The sequence below is a fragment of the Podarcis tiliguerta genome, assembly GCF_965153285.1.
Source record: "Podarcis tiliguerta genome assembly, chromosome: 14".
NCBI classification, from domain to species: domain Eukaryota; kingdom Metazoa; phylum Chordata; class Lepidosauria; order Squamata; family Lacertidae; genus Podarcis; species Podarcis tiliguerta.
The window spans coordinates 6,977,591-6,998,075 of NC_139547.1; the positions used below are offsets into that span (position 1 = coordinate 6,977,591).

The following is a 20,485-nucleotide window of genomic DNA, read 5'->3' on the forward strand; positions in this document are numbered from 1 at the left end:
TGCTAGGAGGGGAGGGAACTCTGTTGCATCAGAAAAATGAAGATCTGCCTTGCATTCACTGCATCCTGCCTCCATCAATTCATCTCTGACCAATCATGGATTTAGGGGCCTTGGGGAGTTAGGCAGCAAAAACCAACCACCCCAATTTTTCTACATTCATGTGGAATTGTGCAGAAAGCACGACTGCGTCCCTTTTCAGCAGATTTCTTAATTGCAACCTGACTGCCAAGTTAACCAAGGATGGCCTGTTTTTCACACCTTTTAAGTGGACCTATAAAGCCTTAAACACCTCAGGACCACAATATCTCAAGGAGCACCTCTTTTCATATGAACCTACCTGGACCCTGAGATCATCCTCTGAAGCCCTCCTTCGTGTGCCTCCTCCTTGAGAGGTCCGGAGGGCAGCAACATGAGAACAGGGCCTTCTCTGCAGTGGCTCCCCATCTGGAATGCTCTCCCCAGGGAAGTTCGCCTGGTGCCTTCATTATATGCCTTTAGATGCCGGGCAAAACCGTTCCCTTTTAACCAAGCCTTTGGTTGATCTGATTTACATCCTATGCCCTTTTAAAATGCGTTTTTTTGTGCGGGGGGCGGGCGGGGAGGGCTATTGGGTTGTTGTTTTATTTTTATTAGATATTTCATGGTTTTATATCTTGATTTTCTTCTGTGAACCGCCCTGAGACTCCCGGGTATAGGGAAATATATAAATTCAATTAATAACAACAACAAATGCTTAGGCAAAAGCGCCCCCCTTTTCTTCCTTTGTGCGAGACACGCAGCCAGGGCTGGGCTGGGGCGGTAGGGGCACTGCCTGCCAGTGCCAGGCTGGCAAATGGGCGGCAGCAGCCTCCTCGGATGGGGAGCGCGCGTCTGGTGGCGCCCCCGCCTGCGCGCCCCCGGGCGCCTGGCTGCCTGGCTCTTCCCCGGCATCCCTCTCTCTCTCTCTCCCCCCCAACCTTTTCGTCTCGCTGCGAAGCATCACATGACAGCATCCCGGAGCTGCACTGAGCATGGGCAAAAGCATCGGGGCCACAGAGCTCCTTTATGAGAGCGACAAAGCCAGCCGCCGCCGCCGAGCCTTTTGTTTTCTGCCCTGCTGGATCCCCGCTCTCTCTAGCGCGCACGCAGTTCGCCTGGCTCCTTGTGCAGCAGAAGCTGGCAATTGATCTCCCGTCCAGGTTTCCCTTCCCTTGCACCATGCCCGTCTGCTTGCCACCAGCAGCCTCGTGAGCATCCCGGTCCCCGTCTCGCCAGGCCTTCCGTAGCCGTGGAGGCAGGTAAGTATGATGGAGAACGGGCGCGGGGGACGGACGTTTGCATGGATTTCCCGTTTGCGGGTACCGAGGCCGAGAGATGCAGAAGAGAAGGCGGGAGGCGAGGACCCCGAACTCCAGCTGTGCATGGCCCCTTCCCTTCCTGCTCTTCCAGAGGTTGCGGCAGTTTATCTCCAGTCGGGTTGGGAGCAAGATCTGAGCCAAGGATTGTGCCTGTTTGACTGCTGCGCATTTGGTGCACGTACATACATGGAGCAAATTCGGCTGGGTTGATCAGGGCCTTTACTCTCCCATTCTCCCTCCCTCCCTCTCTCTCTGTGTGTTTTGCTGGAGACTTGAGCTTCAGAGATTTCTGCTGGAGTCTAGAGCTAGGGATTTCTGCAGTCCCCTGCCCCATGGAAAAGCCCAGAGTGACAAATAAACCAGGCCAAGACTGGAGAGCCAAAGGCTTCCATGACAGTCAACAGGTGGCTCTCTGATAGGCCTGCTCTCACTTCTCTGCATGGGCCCTGTCTGTCCAGAGCTGGGATGCACAGCTCAAAATCACTCAAAGAGCTACTTTGACTTTTTAAAATAAAATTAACGGATGTGGACTATGCTGCTATAGTAACCACGGAAAAATTAGGTTTTGGAAAATTAGGTTTTCCTTTTCACACCAGGGTGGTGCACCCCACCCCACCCTTAATCTGGCAAACTAAGGCAGCTGCCTCATGCCGCACTGGTCTTGGGAGCCACAAAAGGGGAACAAAATGGTTAAATTACTTGAGTTATTCTTATTGCGTTTTTGCTGCCAGGGACAGAGGCGCTTGTGGGATTTTCTGACTCAGGTGCTGAAATAACTTGATCAGTCTTGGGTAGGGATCTTGAGGATGAAGGGAGGTGCTGCCTCGTGTAATGAAGTCTCTCGGGCTGTGCTGTTTTCAAAAGGGCGCTGTGCTGTTTTCATTCATTCTCCTTTAGACCCCTTTCCTTCTCTATTTGTGGCCCATAGCAGTCTGCCTCTGTCCACTGCCACAAGCTTCCCGGAACCTCTCTTTCTGCTTACTATTGTTTTATTTCTGATCTTCCTTACACGCTCTCCAACTCCCCCATTGCTCAGGACACGTCAAAAATCATAGTAAAAATGTTTCTGATCATGTGGATTAGGAAGTAACAATATTATTTCTATTCATAGTTCAGCCTTTGCTGTCTCTTTTTAGAAACTAGTAACTACATGGAAACATTTTTAAATCTGAAACTAATTGGTGCGAGTTTTAATTGTGTTTGAGTGCTGTCAAGATCACTAACACGTATTAGCACCTGAATCCCCTTTGGATGCGGATACTTTTTGGATATGGAGGATCGGTCTGCCATTGTCAGCTTTTTGCTGACCACTATCTATCTAAACTGGAATAGTCAATATATAAAACCGAGGCAGGAAACCATTTTTCTGTTGAGGGCCACTTTCCCTTGAGGCTAATCTGTCAGGGGCCACATGCTGGAGGTGGGCAGGGCCGAAGCCAGCAGCAAAGACAGAATCAGGATTGGGGAGACACCTGCCTTGCTTGCATTTCAATGTGAACTTCCCAAATTTACACTTCCTGAACCAATGCTGTGTACTGAAGCAGCTCTCCTGTGAAATGTGCCCGGTGCCTAATTTTGCAGTGCGGCTTTCCAGCCTAAAACTGTTTACGAACATGTACATATTAGTGATACACAAGAGTGCATTATTAATATGGCAGAAGTTGCTTGCAAAAATGCTTATGCTGGACAAAACTTTTTATATATAATTTCACACACACACAAAAAAATACATATGAATTTTCATGCAGACATTGAGTTGTCCCCAAAGTAGCGCTGTGTTAAAGTCACTTAGTAGTATACTTCTTGATTTGGCAGAATGTTATTGCACAAGGGAAAATGCAATTCCCCTTCTAAAGGTAGCTTCGCAACAGATTGCGCAACTGGAACCAATAAATGTGCAATAAGCTTCTGCTAGGGCAACTGTTGCATGGATGCTTTTGCGCAGCCTTTGAACTCTGTCATCTGCCAGCACATGGGATCTTGTGCTAGTAGACAGAGAACGCTGGATATACAGACAGTGTTAGACAGTGTTGAATATGCCCCCCCCATCTTTTAATTGCAAGGGGGCAAAGCAAATTTAAAAGTGAGCATGTGCACCCTTTTCTCTCCCTCTTTCTTTTAATGCCACCCACTTCACAACCACCACCTGCTTTTGATTTTTCTCCCCACCCAACCAACTACCAGCTTGCCAGAGGTCCAAACTGATCACCTGCACCTTGAGCTATTGCAGTTAGGCCAAGGCCCACATGAGACCATAAGGATTCACGTTGCCCATTGTTGTTTAGTCGTTTAGTCATGTCCGACTCTTCGTGACCCCATGGAACAGAGCACGCCAGGCACTCCTGTCTTCCACTGCCTCCCGCAGTTTGGTCAGACTCATGTTGGTAGCTTTGAGAACACTGTCCAACCATCTCATCCTCTGTCGTCCACTTCTCCTTGTGCCCTCCATCTTTCCCAACACCAGGGTCTTTTCCAGGGAGTCTTCTCTTCTCATGAGGAGGCCAAAGTATTGGAGCCTCAGCTTCAGGATCTGTCCTTCCAGTGAGCACTCAGGGCTGATTTCCTTAAGAATGGATAGGTTGCCCACCCCTGTATTAAATATACAATCAGACTGGTGTATTCAGCAAAAAATAAAAATAAAAAATCCATGAAAAAGCAGCCTCAAGATCCCCTGGATGGGGCCCTTTATTCTCTGTGCTGGTTTTTTGTGTGTGTGATAAAAGCCACCACTTGGAAGCTGCTATTTGCCTGGAAGGGAAAGTGTGTTTGCGCCAATAGAAGCTTCCCTCCTGCAGCAAATAGCAAATTTGGGAGGGGTGGGCAAGAGATTTTCATGGGGAAAACAGCTTGTGTGTGTGTGGGGGGGGGGGAGGATTAATTCCCTCTCACACTGAGCCATGGTCCTGATTCCAGCTGGGGCAGGAACATCTTGACTGCTTTTTCTTCTTAATAATATTATTAAAAATTAAAGGTACACGAATGCATTTAGCATACTGCTTAGTCTGACCCTAAAGCTGTTCTGGTGTGCGATGTTCCTTTGACTTCTTTGGCTTCTGCAGAGGTGGCCCTGTGGGGCTGTATTCTGGGAGAGGAAAGGACATGCCTGGTTTTCAAATGGGCAGGCAAAATATTCTAGGTTCCTCTTATATTAGTAAACACTTATGCATCACCACTCTTACATCACCGCAGAAGAGGACAAATGAGGATACAGATCTGCATAAAATCTGCATTTGCATTGCTAAGATGCAATGGAGATGAGATGCAAATTCAGAAACGATTGCTATGATCTGAATAGAATTACAATGTATTTTGCCATTGTGGGTGGAGAATGTGGACAGGTGACCCTGGTTATGTCTGCTCAATCTGCACTGCTTTTGATGGGCAACTTTAAGGTCCCTCCTGCTCTCCCTTCTTACGATTATTTCTCTTTAAAGTGCACCTGGTCTAGGAAGCCCTTCAAACAAAGGACGCCTTCTAATAGAGGCCTGCCCTCTCTAAAGTAGGACATATGGCCATCCTTACGCATGCACCTGAAGTTACTGGGAGGTTATTGCTCAGACTCCCAGTCTCTGTTGAAGAGGCTGAGAGCTGATCTCCCAAATTCTCCCAGAATGCTTAAACTCTCCCACCAGGTCCTGTTGCACAACCTGCCCCATATGTTTCTCTCTGCAGATTACGGAAGAGCTGATTCACACATTCGTGTCTGTCAATAACAGATCGGTGATGATTCACAGCTCCCCGCCTCCTTTGTAAGGTTAGGATTGCCTCTTCCTTCCCACTAGCAGAGAGACCTTTTGAACTCCCCACCCCCGACCCCCATCATTCCATCTGTTTCTTTTCCAGCAGCTTGATTGGCAGCCGATGAAATGTTTGATCTCCATTCCCTGAAAAGCATCACCTGCTGCTTTCCCCATATTATGCTGCTCTTAAAAGGCACAAGAAGAGGCCTCTGGTCAGTTGGGGTCCCTAATTGCACCCATGTTGCTGCCTCTCCAATTAGCCACTGTGGCAAAGGAAGGATCAGTAAGAGAGGCTGTCGGAAACCCAGCACTGATGTGATGGGGGACAGGGCGACGGACAGGACAAAGGCACTGCAGAGCCCTGGAGATGGGTCTGCCAGGTGGGAAGTGGTGAATCGCTTGATTCCAGTACCTCTCCATTTCTCATTTTTCCAATGTTCAGTTCAGTTCACCACATTTTCACATCGCTCTGCAATCTTCCTTTTTAAGGGTTTGTAACAGAGCCAAGGACTTGCCGATCAGAAGGTCAGCGGTTCGAATCCCCGTGACGGGGTGAGCTCCTGTTGCTCGGTCCCTGCTCCTGCCAACCTAGCAGTTCGAAAGCACGTCAAAGTGCAAGTAGATAAATAGGTACCACTCCAGCGGGAAGGTAAATGGCATTTCCGTGTGCTGCTGTGGTTCGCCAGAAGTGGCTTAGTCATGCTGGCCACATGACCCAGAAGCTGTAAGTCGGCTCCCTCAGCCAATAAAGCGAGATGAGCGCCGCAACCCCAGAGTTGGCCACGACTGGTCCTAATGCTCAGAGGTCCCTTTACCTTTACTATGGAAGTACTTCAGCATCTCAGTGCGTTTCCAACATGCACTTTTTTGTATGCAATTTCCCTTAATAGACACATTTTTGCAGAGAAATTTGTCTTAATATAATGTTCTTTCCCCTGATATATGCATTTTAATGCAGACTTTATATGCATGTCCATTCACACACCTTGGCTGAAGGCCTGCACTGCAAAATCTGGATAAGCGTGGATTTTGAAGGATGGCTGTGTTTAGGTCTGCGTATTATTTCAGGAGGTGTGAATTAGGTATGTTTGCCTTTGAATGTGAACTGAATTGACTTGCTCCCCCATCCCTATTCCCAGGTTCCCACAAGCATTGCCAAGTCTCCAGTATCCCAAGACCTGTGATTTATAGAATTAGAATGCATGTTCATAATTATTATATGTTCATTATTTATATGCATATAAAGAATCTTAGAGTGAAATCATCTTAGTCCAATCCCCAGCTTAGCGCAGGGCCTGCTGTCCTGAATGCAGAAGCCCATGCAAGATGGACAAAAGGCAGGTCTGGGATTCTGGAATCAGCACTCCAGGGCATGGTTAGAGATGCTGGTTCATAGTTCAGAGCCTAGGGTTCAGGACCATGGACAGCAATCCCGCAGCTGAGGCAGATAGAACAAGGTGCCTCAGCACTGGCCTGGAGCAACTGAAAGGTCATACAGTCCAACCATCTGCTTGGCAGATGGGCACCCAGCTTCTGTTGAAATATCTCCAGGAAAGGAGAGCCCACCCCTCCAGGGACTGCCTGTTCCACTGTCAAACAACTCTTACCATTAGGCGGTATCTTCTCATGTTTACACAAAATGTACTTCCCTACAATTTCTACTTGTTCATTCTAGTCCTGGCCTCTGGAGCAATAGATAACAAGTCTGCTCCACATCTTGCATGGCGGCCCCTCAGATATTTTTAAACAGCTATCATTCATACCTGTCTTTAATCTTCCCCAAGCAAAACATACCCACCTCTTTCAACTTTTCCTCATACGACATGATTTCTAGACCTGTCGCCATGGTGGTGGTTGCCTTTCTCTGGACATGTTTCAGATTGTCAACATCTTACTTAAAATGCAGGACCCAGAACTGGATATAGAACTCTAGATGCAGCCAGGTCAGTGCAGATTAGAGAAGTGCAAGATGATTGCCATTTAAGGAAACCAGACAGATTTGATGGTGAAAAGGCAAGAGTATGTTCGAGTAGTTGCTCCATTGGGGAAGTATATTCACCATGTAAAATTCCCTGTCCAGGATTGAGTTTAGGGGAAATTGGTTCTGCTTTCTTGCAGACGTTGTCTGTGCACAGTACTGATTGGCTAGCACTTGGGTCATCAAAAACCCAGCAGTAGCTCCTTTACAGTGTACTTTTGCTGAAGTAGAGGATATCTCAAAGGATAAATGCTGGCTAAGAGACAAAACTACAAATTACAAAGTCCCTGATTGAATATATTTGTCCTATCTGAAGGAGCGTCTCCGCCCCCATCATTCTGCTTGGACACTGAGGTCCAGCACTGAGGGCCTTCCGGTGGTTCCCTCACTGTGAGAAGCCAAGTTACAGGGAACCAGGCAGAGGGCCTTCTTGGCAGTGGCGCCCGCCCTGTGGAACGCCCTCCCACCAGATGCCAAAGAGAACAATAACTACCAGACTTTTAGAAGACATCTGAAGGCAGCCCTGTTTAGGGAAGCTTTTAATGTTTGATGGACTACTGTATTTTAATATTTTGTTGGAAGCTGCCCAGAGTGGCTGGGGAAACCCAGCCAGATGGGCGGGGTATAAATAATAAATTAATAATAATAATAATAATAATAATAATAATAATAATAATAATAATAATAAATCTCTTTTTAACTTCTTTTCCCTGTGGCAAAATGTCTCTTTTGGGCCACTGAACCAGCACATCATGGCCCCCAATCCTGATTCTTCCTTTTTTTACGCTGACTCAAATATCAGGTTCAAGGCCTTTTCCTTCATTGTCCCCTCTGACTGGCCTAAATTGGAACCTTTTCCATTTCACTTAATTGTTGTATTTTTAATATTACTGTATGTACCACGTCTGTTTGAACAAAAACACAACAGCAACAGCAACCATACAAATGGATGAAACAGACAAGCTTTCTCCCGGCTTTGTCAGATACCCAAGAGGGCAAATAGGAGGCATTTCCTCCAGCCTTGTCAGTTTTGTTAGAAAATTGTGGGGTAATGCAAAAAGGTGGATTTCACATGCTCAGCCTGTCCCCATCGTGGCAGGAACACATCCAGATCCATTTGCAGGGCAGACTGGGCCAATATCCAGGCTAGGCTAGTGAAGGAATGTCTTCTCTACAAGCTGGAGAAGATGTGATGACATTTGAAAGTGGAAAAAGATTAACTTGTGAACTGTTCTAATGCACATTAACTAAAGCAAGGGAAGATTGCTGAGCAAATGTTTATGAAGTGGCTAAAAAGTGCCTGCGAATTTGGCTTTTAAGCTTGTTGAGCCATGAACTTATTGTTGTAAGTGCCTCTCTCTCTTAACCTCAGTTGCTCATCAGGCAAACGGGAATATTAATGGCCTTTTTCTCCAAAGGGAGCTGGTAAGGATTAGAGAGAATTACAGTGACCGTAAAGCACTTTGCATGATACAAAGTGCCGAAGGAAGCACGGCTGGCCCTGCCATTAGGCAGAATGAAGGTCATGAAAGGACAGCAAATGGCTGGTCACCATGTTTACCATCGTGTTTTTACTGCCAGAGAGAAGGGATTTTCTGCCTCTGGTGCCAAAATAGCTCGACTAGCTTTGAGTACTATGCACATTGACTTGGGTATGAAAGAAAGGGTTAACTGATGTGGTTGTTTATTATATAATAATGAGGATAATGACGGTGAAGCCACATTAGAGATGGTTGAATCCAACAATTTCGGTTTCACTCAGTTTCTCATTTTTCCTGTCTTAAATTTGATTCCACACATTTGCAGATTATTATCTCTTTAAAGTCCTTGTACAAATTCACCAGCACTTTATTGTGATTTTTTCCTCATACACAAATGTTGGTATGCAATTCTGCCTAAAATACATGTTTTTGCAACTCGCTTTTCCCTAATCTAATACATTTCCATCTGTTTTTTATTGTATGCATTTCTATGCATGCTTGACCCTAGTATTATGCATTTTTTAACACATTGCTTGGCTGAACATCTGAACTCGGACATAGAAAAGAGGAATGAGAGATGCTGTTGCTGTTGTGCAAATATTAAAGGATGAGTGTTTTTCAGTTGCACCTTGTTTCAGGAGGTGCAAATTAATGAAGTTTGCCTTTAATGTGAACTGAACTGAATTCCTCCTCCATCCCAGTGGTGGAGCACGGTGGAGAGCAGGCGGGGGTGGGGCCGGCATGCGTCCTGGGGGTGCGCGGCCCGTAGGGGTGTGGCATGCATCCTGGGGGTGTGACGTGCCACCCGTAGGGGTGTGGCATGCATCCTGGGGGCGTGGCGCCCAGCGAGGGCGGAGGGCCAGCCGTGATGGCACCCTGCCAGGATCGCGCTGCCGGGGGCAGTGCGCTCCCCCCGCACGCCTCTTCCTCCGCCAGTGCTCCCTCCCTCGGCCATGTTCAGCTTGTTTCAGACTCATGATCACTTGTGTGACTGATAAGTTTCTGCAGGCAAATAAGCAAGTAAACAAATAAATAAAACGAGTCCAGATGATAGAACATCGGGGTTGTGCACCCGTGGGACAACATTTTAAAGATGTTGTCACGCTGGATGCTGAGTGCAATAAACCATCGTCCAGGGGCTGAGCAGTGAGAAGAAGGATTGCCTTGGTGTTCTCATGCCAAACCCCAAAGAAACATACAGTGGTACCTCGGGTTAAGTACTTAATTCGTTCCGGAGGTCCGTTCTTAACCTGAAACTGTTCTTAACCAGAAGCACCACTTTAGCTAATGGGGCCTCCTGCTGGTGCCGCGCTGCCGGAACATGATTTCTGTTTTCATCCTGAAGCAAAGTTCTTAACTCGAGGTACTATTTCTGAGTTAGCGGAGTCTGTAACCTGAAGCATCTGTAACCCAAGGTACCACTGTATTCTGTCTGTGCTGACAGGCTGAAACATAGTACGCCACAGCCCATGGGAGGAGCTGGCAGTGCCACCAATGCTGCTGTGATGATTGAGCCATTATTTGTAGTTTCGGCCACTGTGGGTGTCTGTGCACCTGAGTACCTGTGTGTGTGTGGGGGGGGGAACCTCAGACCCAAGGGCCAAATGTGGATCTGTGCATCTCTCTGTTTGGTACTCAGCACTCTCCACACATGCCACTGGCCCCCTGCCCCTCTCTCCTACTTCTGTCAGTGATCCTGCTTACTGGGATGGAAGATGGAGATATTGGGGGGTGGGGGGACTAGAAACTTCCGACTTTGTGTGGTGGGAAATATTGAAACTGCTACCCCTTTCCCAAAGCTACATATGGTTTGGTATGGTTTCAGATTGGATGGGGAACTGTGGGTTGAGATTCCTGCATTGCAGGGGGTTGAATTAGATAACCCTCGGGACCCTCAACAGTTCTATGTCTCTGCCGTAAGAGACACCCATTGTTTTGCCCACTTTTGGTTCTGGCGCTGCAGGTAGCTCAGGGACAGCCAACGTGGTACTCACCAGAGTCTTCCTGTTTTATTAATATTTATTAAACTTATTAGTTGCTTGTCGCCCGAAGGTCTCCAAGCGACTTGCAGCAAAGAAAAATATGCTGTGCATAAAATCATGGAGGGGAAAGGAGGGAATCATATAATACATTAACATTTCATATAACATAGCATTCATGGAAAACAAAAGTAGCACACCAGCCATATAAATAATAGGAAATGACATTAACAATAGTCAAATAATAAGCAAAGCAATACTCGGACCACTCATTAGCAAACAAACAAAACCTCAACCCCCCCCCCTCCTCCAAAATCATTCACATCAGTCATATAGAAAAAAGTCATTTTTATGTTAAATGTATTGTGAGAACTATTTAATATATTATTGTTGTTCTTGTTGTTCTTTTTTTCTCTCCTTTTTAGTTGCTAGGACGTGATGGATATTTGTTTACTTCTAGATTTCTTTTGTGTGTGTGATGTATTCTCTCTCTCTCTATGTATAAATATATGGGACATGGGTGGCGCTGTGGCGAGTTAATTTGATAGGCCAAGTTCTAATAAAAGTTTCCCATGAATCCAACCTTATCTCAAGAAAATGCTGTAATCTTTTGTTGTGGATTCTGGTTCTCTCTATAATGGGCAAATATTAACAATCTCATGTTTTGGTTGGAGAGCCTAGGACAGTACAGCCTAGCAGTACAGAGCCTAGGACTTGCCGATCAGAAGGTCGGGGGTTTGAATCCCTGCGACGAGGTGAGCTCCCATTGCTCGGTCCCAGCTTCCAACCTAGCAGTTCAAAAGCACATCAAAGTGCAAGTAGATAAATAGATACCGCTCCGGCAGGAAGGTAAACGGCGTTTCCGTGCTCTGGTTTGTCACATGACCTGGAAGCTGTATGCCAGCTCCCTTGGCCAATAAAGCGAGAGGAGTGCCACAACCCCAGAGTTGGCCATGACTGGACCTAATGGTCAGGGGTCCCTTTACCCTTATATATACACGGTATACAAAATCATTCACATCAAACAAACATTTCACCCCCTTTAATCTCCCCACCCTACCTAGAAGTCCGGCGTCAAGGCCAGCTGTTGTGAATCAGTGGTGTGTGGGTCCAGCGTCTTCCAGGGATGTTCCAGCATGTCCCTTCATAGGGGAGCAGTAGCAAAGCAATGTGGGAAGACTGTTGCAAAAGTTTTACCTGCTCTGCAGTTATCCTGGCTCCTGCTCCTCACTTATTGCTGTTGTTTGCTGGATCCCTGATGATGGGCCATGTTGGCAGGGGCTGATGCAAGCTGCAGTCCAAGAGCATGTGGAGGGCCCCAACCTCTGTGGCTGACCTGGGTGGGGACGGGGCAGGGCAGCAGTGAGATCAGGGTTATGGGGGTGCACCAGTGAGAGCGCTGGCTGTGCCTGGGCAGCCCTGACCTCCCCCTGCCCAGGCAAGCTGCAGCAAGGCTGCTATCAGGAGAGCGGTGCTGCCCCAACATACAAGTCGCTAGGGTAACTAACAATTTACTGCCCTTCCATGACACACAAGATCAGCTGCCTGAGACAGCCGTCTCTCTCTGCCTAATGGCAGGGCTGGCCCTTGCATAGAGCTATGCATATGTGAAAGCCTTCAATGGCACACCCCTTAGACATTCCCAGCTTGCTTCTGAAAATGTTAAGGAGAACCGGCAGAGGACAGTGCAGAGCACAAATCCACACACCTGAAAAGGGCTAGGCATCAAAGCCTCGTTGTTAACGCTGCAAAAATGGTTGTGCACTTGAGATCAAGGTGTGTGTGTGTGCATGCATGCATGTGCATGCTGATTTTTATTGCAGCAGGAGCTGTTTGGGCTGTATGCAGGTGGGCAGCCATGGAAGGATGCTACATCCTGGAAGTAAGAGGCCTCATAGGTCCCCCCTGCCTTGTACTCTGTATTTACTATAGGTTTCAATGTAAACACCCAAACTGTCTTGGATTTCCCCTTTTCAGTTCTCCGGCGGCCAATGAGGAGGCCTCTGCACGGCACTGACGTCAGCCCCATCGCTCTCAGCCTTTCTCGAGGACAGTGACTTGGTTGCCAGGGCGACGGAAGAACATACTCCCCAGGCTGACTCTCCCTGCTGGAGGCCGTAACACCGCCTGGATGTCTGTCTCGCAGCTCCCAGGCTGGCTGGTGGCATGGAGAGGAGAGGCCTAGCCCTGTGGAAGGAGTGCCTGTGAACCACAAAGCAAATGGTAAGCAAGATGAGGCTCGCAGGACAGGTTTGCGGTGGTATGGGGGGGTCGAGCGACGGCTGGACCGCGGGTGGCAAAGCTGACTTCGCCTGGGAAGGGATGTTCTGCGTGTGTTGGAGGAGAAGAGCGAGGAGTGAAGGTTGCCCGGTTAAATTGCAAAAATAAGAGCTGGGTTGGAGGTTTGACAGTGGGCTCCATACACGCCGTACATTGAAAGCACATGGCTTCCCCCCAGAGGATCCTGGGAACTGAAGTTTGTTCAGGGTTCTGGGGGTTGTAAACCATGGTTCTCAGGATTCTTTGGGGAAAGAAATGTGCTTTATAATTGTGTAGTGTGTGTACACCCTTGGAAACAAAGGTCAGCTATTAAGTGGAAAAATGAAATGCAGAATAGGTGGACCAATTGCAATATTTTATTCATTGTATCCCCACCTTTTTCTCCAAAAAGGGATCACATCATGGTTTTGCTTTAGCTTTATTAATCTAGACAGCCACCACCTTATTTTAATGCTAATTTGTTTCTTTTATTTTTTTTTCAAACCATTTGCAAACCTCTTAATGAGTTTTAAAAACCCCTTAAGCGCATGTTTGTATGTGTGTTTGTGTGTCTACGTTTACCTGCAAGCCTTAGGGTCCCCTCTTGTCAGGTAGTGCTGACTTTCTGGCTGCATAAGCAACTGCAGTCATGCCTGAACATTGGAAATGGAGTGAATGGGTGGGACTTGCAATGAATGCGGCAGTGTAACCCGATCCCTCCATCCTAGGTGTTTGTATGGCCAATCCACACCATGCACTCAAAGAATTCTTATACCACTTCAGCAGCCATGGCTTTCCCCAAAGAATTCTGGGAGCTGTAGTTTGTTAAGGATGCTGGGAATTGTAGCTCTCTGAGAGGTCTCCTAACAACTCTTAGCACCGCTAACAAACTACAGTTTGCAGGAATCTTTGGGGGAAGCTGTAACTGTTAAAGTGACAGAAGACTGCTCTATTTTTTAAATATATATATATATATATATATATATATATATGTTTTCGTAGATTTTCACGGGTACAGGAATGCAGGTTTTGGTGTCCTCGGGTGTCTTCCCGTGTAAAAGTTGGGGTGTCTAGGCGACGTTTCGACGAGGTCTCACTCGTCATCTTCAGGCTGGTGCTTTCGGCTTCTTGTTACTGGAACAGAGCAGGATCTCAGTGTTTGAGTTCCTATAAATACTGTTGAGGAGGTGTGGTGTATAGCCTCCAATGTTCTGGGCAGAGACCCAAACCCAGACCCTCACCAGACCCAAACCCAGACCCTCTCCACAGATAAATTACAGACACCATCCAGTAGCCAAACCAGGGTGGCACCTCCGGATGCTGCACCCCCCTGCAATCCCTACACAGATCTGGCTGGCACAGGCCACAAAACCACAGCTCGCCCCTATACACGAAGCCAAGCCAGAGCACAACCAAGTGCAGTACAGCCATCTTCTCAGAAAAACTCTTCACAAAGTTCAAGAGTTCAAGACACGAAGGCTTTAGCAACTAATCCACACCTAATGACCCACCTAAGTGGGATTCAGGAAATCACTCAAGAAATCACTCAAGATATCCCTCAAGTAATTAAGGAACAAAAGAAGAAAAGGCACACTAGCCTGGGAACCTCCTCTCTGCCCAGAACATTGGAGGCTATACACCACACCTCCTCAACAGTATTTATAGGAACTCAAACACTGAGATCCTGCTCTGTTCCAGTAACAAGAAGCCGAAAGCACCAGCCTGAAGATGACGAGTGAGACCTCGTCGAAACGTCGCCTAGACACCCCAACTTTTACACGGGAAGACACCCGAGGACACCAAAACCTGCATATATATATATATATATATTTGTTTTCGTATATTATATATATATTTGCATTTTCAAAAACAGGAACAGAGAGCATATTTAACCCCGCTCCCCTCCCCCTCCCCCTGTCCCATTTACAACTTTGTACCAAATACAGCATGTATTTTATTATTATTTTTTGAATTGATTTTAAAATGAATTGATTTTAGAGTGCTGTGTTACTTTTATTGTTGTTAGCTGCTCTGAGCCCGGCTTTGGCTGGGGAGGGCAGGATATAAATAAATTATTATTATTATTATTATTATTATTATTATTATTATTATTATTATTATTATCATTATTCTATATGACTTCCCTTCCACCCTTTTCCTGGTTCCTTTGCTTTTCTACTACTCCATGTAATCCACATCTTTTTAATCATCCAATTTGTCATCTATTAAATACTCTATCTATTTCAACTCTGCTGGATTTACTCAAGACCTGCTAACCTAGTGCTTTTTTTCCTAAAAAAATGTTTAGGGTTTCTCTCATTTTCCTACTCATACTGAAATACTGCCCCTCAATGAGGCCAAACTTAGATTCACAAAACGTTTAGGGGTATTGCATACCCCTGCGTCCCCCTAGAAAAAAGCACTGTGTTAACCTATGTATTTGTCTACACCAGTTCTTAAAATATTCAATAAGCATTATCCATTCTTCCTTACATAGTGGAACCTCGGTTTTGGAACATCTCGGCTGTCGAACGTTACGGAAGCCGAATGCCGAAAACCCGGAAGTGAATGCTTCTATTCTCAAATGAGCCTCAGAAGTAGAATGGCTTCCAAGACACATTCTCAGTTTTCCCCATTGAACTTGCTGACAGCCCTTTGATCCTCAGTTTTCAAACGTTTCGGAAGTCGAATGGACTTCCGGAACGGATTACGTTTGAAAACCGAGGTTCCACTGTATTCCTTATCTTTGTTTTATCTTATCCTGTTCGTCAGACCAGCCAGTTCAGCATATTCAAACATTTTACACTGCCATTCTTCCTGAGTGGGTACTAGACTTGTACTCCACCTTTGTGGTTCTAGTGGCGGCAGTAAAGGTAAAGGTAAAGGTACCCCTGCCCGTACAGGCCAGTCTTGACAGACTCTAGGGTTGTGCGCCCATCTCACTCAAAGAGGCCGAGGGCCAGCGCTGTCCGAAGACACTTCCGGGTCACGTGGCCAGCGTGACATCGCTGCTCTGGCAAGCCAGAGCCGCACATGGAAACGCCGTTTACCTTCCCGCTAGTAAGCGGTCCCTATTTATCTACTTGCCCCCGGGGGTGCTTTCGAACTGCTAGGTTGGCAGGCGCTGGGACCGAGCAACGGGAGCGCACCCCGCCGCGGGGATTCGAACCGCCGACCTCTTGATCGGCAAGCCCTAGGTGCTGAGGCTTTAACCCACAGCGCCACCCGCGTCCGTGGCGGCAGTAGTGTATAGTAATAAACTTTTGTTTTCTGGGGACCTCCATTGCTACCATCCCCAAGAGGAAAATCTCAGGTGTTGGGGGGAAAGTTTTTTTAAAGTATCTTTTTAAATTCATCATATATCGTTTCCCAATATTCCTTAATTATTTTACAGGACCACCACATGTGAGTAAAAGATCCCTCGGTTTCATTACACTTACAACATATACCTTTTTCTTTTTTAGACATAGTTGCCAATCTGGTGGGTGTCAAATATAATCTGTGGGCCAGTTTCATCCTGTTTTCTTTTATCACATAACATGCCGTAAAATTCATATTTATTTTCCACAACTTTCATGTGACCCCACATCTTGTGCCCACTTAATCATGCTCTATTTCACAAATTCCTCTTTAGTTCCCCACTCCAACAGCATTTTGTACATTTTGATAATACTTTTATATTTGTAAAAGTGGTAGAAGACTGCTTTAAATGTAGGGGTGGGTGTGACCCGTGTGTATCTATTTATGTATTACGTATGTATTTCTTTTTTCATTGGATGCAAGGGGGTGGTTGTGCTAAGGATCACTGGGGTGTGTGTGTGATTTCCTCCCACATTGCTGTGTTCATCTGCATGTGATGATGAATTGTAGGGAGTGCATTGTGGGGTGTTGTTTGGGTTGGGAGAATTGGTAGCATTAAAATGAGTTGTTCGAGTTAAATCCTGCATGAAATGGCTAAATGAAAGCTGAGGGAGGTGCCTGTGTGTCTGTGTTATGAGAATAAAACTGCTCCTTTTCCCTTATGGGGTACCCAAGAGCCCATATAGAGTCCTTCTGTAGGTTGTCTATCGGTAGGAGAAAATAACAAGAGACCAACCAGAGAATATTGAGAAGCAAAGCGGCTAGTAAGCCTGATCTTTATTAAAGCTGTTGCAACAGGGTGCTCCCCCCCACAGGAGGGGGGGGGGAGGGACCCAGGACAAAGGTGTGCAAGCCCTTATATAGACATTTTAAATTGTTCACCCCGGAGTCCAAGACCACCCCCAGATACATCATACATACATCACAGAAGGGGCGGACTACAACAGAAATATGAGAGCGTTGTTTTTTCTCCTGTCTGCTAGGTTACTTGATTGGATTACCTGGGCATCCTGGCCACTCTTTTGTTATGATTACTACTCAACTCCTGAATCCAGGTCACAGGTCACAGGCTCACACCCTATTCATCTCTTAAATGTGCCCCTGAGACAGGATTTGTGAAAGAGACAATGGGGAGATTTCCCATTTCCTTCAACCTTGCAGAGAAATATTTGAGGTCATTTTGGGAGAGAAAAATGGTTTCAGGACTTTTCTGTGGGTTTCAGACATGTGGTTTACATATTTGTATGTGTTTGCTTGGTACATTTATGAACATCTATTATATATATATAAGACCTTAAAATTATTATAACACCTGTGTGAATTCTTGGCTTTCCATTTGCTACCACAGCAGTCAGTCAACATTTCACAGCCCTTGAGCATCCTGGGATGTTTTTGAAATCTGCCCTTAGAGTTTTCCTCCCCTAAAGGTGTTTTGCATTTCCGCAACCTTTGGGTTCCATCTAACCTGCTGCTGCCTCCCTCTTGGGGGCGGGCAGTGCCATTTTGGCCACGTAAGAACTGCCACTCACTACCCGAACGCTGGAAATAGGAGGAATGATGATCATACCTTATATGCCATTAACGTGCTGCCGGCACTTTGAACAATAATCAGAAGGAGGCAGGTCCCTGCCTTAAGGAGCTTACAGTGTAAAGTTCATCAGAAGCAACATGAGAGAGGAGAGGAACACAGAGTTTTGAAAGCAAACAGGAGGAAATAAATGCCACTCCATTCATAAAGACGCGTCCTCAGGATCATTTAACATGGCTTCATTTTCATGTACGAGAAACGGCAACTTTATTATTATTATTATTATTATTGAAAAAGAAAGCTTAAAAGAATCCTGGCATATTGGGTGAAGCATCAGATGTTGTGATTCAAAATGTGCCATTATGAAAACATTATATTTGCAGAGTCCTCACTCTTCCTCATCTGGCACTTTTCTTGACTTTAGGACATCAAAGGTCAGTACTGGACTGATGATGATTCTGATGGAGAAAATGAGTCGGAGGAGTTCTTGTATGGAGTACAGGTGAGGTTCCCGGGGCTCGTGGAGGGGTATCAGTGTGGGTATCAGTGAATGGCTGCAGGATTCTGTACAATTTCCTGTGGAGCTTCAGAGCAAGCAACAAGGATGTACAGGCCTCCTCTCATGGGTCCATACTGCTGGGCACTTGCCAAAGCCCACAATCCTGCAGGCAGCCACATATGATATCTGACTGAGACCCTCAATTTTGCTCATAGAATCATAGAACTGTCAAGTTTCCAGAGGACCATGTAGCCCAACCCCCTGCAATGCAGGAACCCCCGACCAATGGCCACCCAACCTCTGCATAAAAACTTCCAAGGGTCTGCCATGTTCCGAGGCACTAACTTTTAGTCAGAAACTCATTTCTTGCAATTCTAATCCAATGGTTTGGGTCCTGGAGAAGCAGAAAGCTCTTCTACCTTCCATGCGGCAACCCTTCAGATATTTGGAGATGGCGAGCATATTACCTCTCAAGGTCTTCTCTTCTCCAGGCTAACCCTACCCCAACTCCCTCGACCATTCCTCATCAGGCTTGGTTTCTCAGAGGATTTCATGCTTCACTCATTCCCTGTCTCTGAATATATACCCCCTGTGCTGGTTTTCTGCAGGGGACCTGTGCGGCGGACCTGTACCGCCACCCGCAGTTGGATGCTGACATCGAGGCCGTGAAGGAACTGTACAGTGAGAATTCTGTGTCTGTCCGGTGAGTTCTGGGGTCCAGGTTGGCACTAACTCAGGACCCCAAAGCCGGACCTGTCTTGCTATGAGGTTCTCATCAGGGACCTGATGTCAGGGACTAGGCAGAGGAGGAATGGTGGAGCCCACCTCCCCAGCCTGACCCTTTCAGAGGAGAAGACAGTTCAGAATTACAACAGGGGTTTGTGGGAGGTCACAGCTCAGAGGAAGATGAGGAGAAAAGTTGGGAAAGAATGGGAGAGGAGGCGGCGGCAGAGTCAGAGCAGCTGGCTGACACGTTATCACTAGAAAGTATTCCAGACCCTCCATCTCCCAGAACCCAGCGAGCCTTAAAAGTAGGAGAGCAAAGGGCTTGGAGACAGATAGCCCTAAGCGGCAACTATAGAGGGGGTGGTGCTGTTGACGAATGAGGAAGTGGAAGAGACGGGGGGTGGAGATTCACTCGGGACAACACCATCATCCAAGAGGCTCCTCTGTCTCATGAGACCAGGGCCCTGCAGGATCTGATTTCTTTCCACAGGGCCTGTAAGACAGAGTTGTTCCGCCTGGCCTTTGGCTTGGAATCAATTTGATTCCCTTCCCCCCTTTCTTTTAACTTTTCTCCTGTGATGGAACTCCTATTTGGGGACTTCCCTGGTTTCTGGCCCATGTAGGACCAGTCTGGATAGTTAGCCTCGGTGAAGACTTTTCATCCCCCCAAAAGTTTTTGATTTGAGTTTCCACTGAAATGAGGCTGTCCACTGTTCCTATCTTTCCACCAATTATTCAGAGCCTTCTAGAATGCTCTCAAGACTCAGGCGTTTCTGAGGACAGGGACAAGGGGTGGCAGGAAAGTGGGAGGGAAGCATATATGCAGATAGGCATTTCTTCAACAAAATGGTAACCTCTTCCACAGCGGCTACAACTAACCACTGCCTTTGTTGAATTGCACAGAAAACTAACCTTTGCCTAACAGGATAGGATACCATACTTGCTGTTCAATGGAAATATTTCCGAGTACTCTGATAGGAAAGAAGCGCTGCCTTCTCCATGGACTTATAGTTAACAATGAAAGAGCAATGCAATCTTATTTAAGGGCTTTGCTCTGTTCTTTCAAAGATCCCTTTACAGTGTGTGTGTGTGTGTGTTTTATTTCATGTATTTTAATAGCAAACTTACAGGAACAGCACAGAAGACAGACAACATTAAAAACATGTACCATATTTTTCGCTTCATAAGGCACACCGGACCATAAGGTGCACCTAGTTTTTAGGGGGGGGGGGAATAAAGAAAAAAACCCTTGCTTGCTGTCTTGGCTTCCTTTTTAGTCGCGGGGCTGGGGCGGGGGAAGCCCGAGCTTCCCCCGACCCCAGCCCCCAGAACAGGTCGGGGAGCGGCAGCAAGATTGCGCGCAGCCTTGCCTCCGCTCCCGGAGCTTGCGGGGCTGGGGGCGGGGGAAGCCCAGGTCCCCCCCCCAGCCCCAGAGACCACACATTCGCTCCATAAGACACACAGACATTCCCCCTTAGTTTTTAAGAGGAAAAAAGTGCGTCTTATGGAGTGAAAAATACGGTACTTGCATGTAGGACAACTTAGTTAGAAAAGTATAGTGAATGGATGGAATCTACTGTATGATAAAAATGTTACAG

The 20,485-nt window shown here is 46.7% G+C and overlaps 1 protein-coding gene across 5 annotated transcripts in view; it reads left to right on the plus strand.

The window, feature by feature from the left end:
* The first annotated feature begins 877 nt into the window (after positions 1–877).
* The window catches only part of PARP6 (poly(ADP-ribose) polymerase family member 6), a 52,325-nt gene continuing 32,717 nt past the window's right edge, over positions 878–20,485 (plus strand). For 4 of the 5 annotated variants that reach the window (XM_083413078.1, XM_083413079.1, XM_083413080.1 and 1 more), the window contains exons 1-4: positions 887–1,277; positions 12,493–12,738; positions 18,087–18,164; positions 18,770–18,864. In XM_083413078.1, coding sequence (XP_083269204.1) covers positions 12,736–12,738; positions 18,087–18,164; positions 18,770–18,864 — 176 coding nt within the window. In that variant the 5' untranslated portion in view covers positions 887–1,277; positions 12,493–12,735. Of the gene's footprint in view, positions 1,278–12,492; positions 12,739–18,086; positions 18,165–18,769; positions 18,865–20,485 lie in introns of all 5 variants that reach the window. The other variant, XR_014504814.1, reaches the window with a different exon arrangement.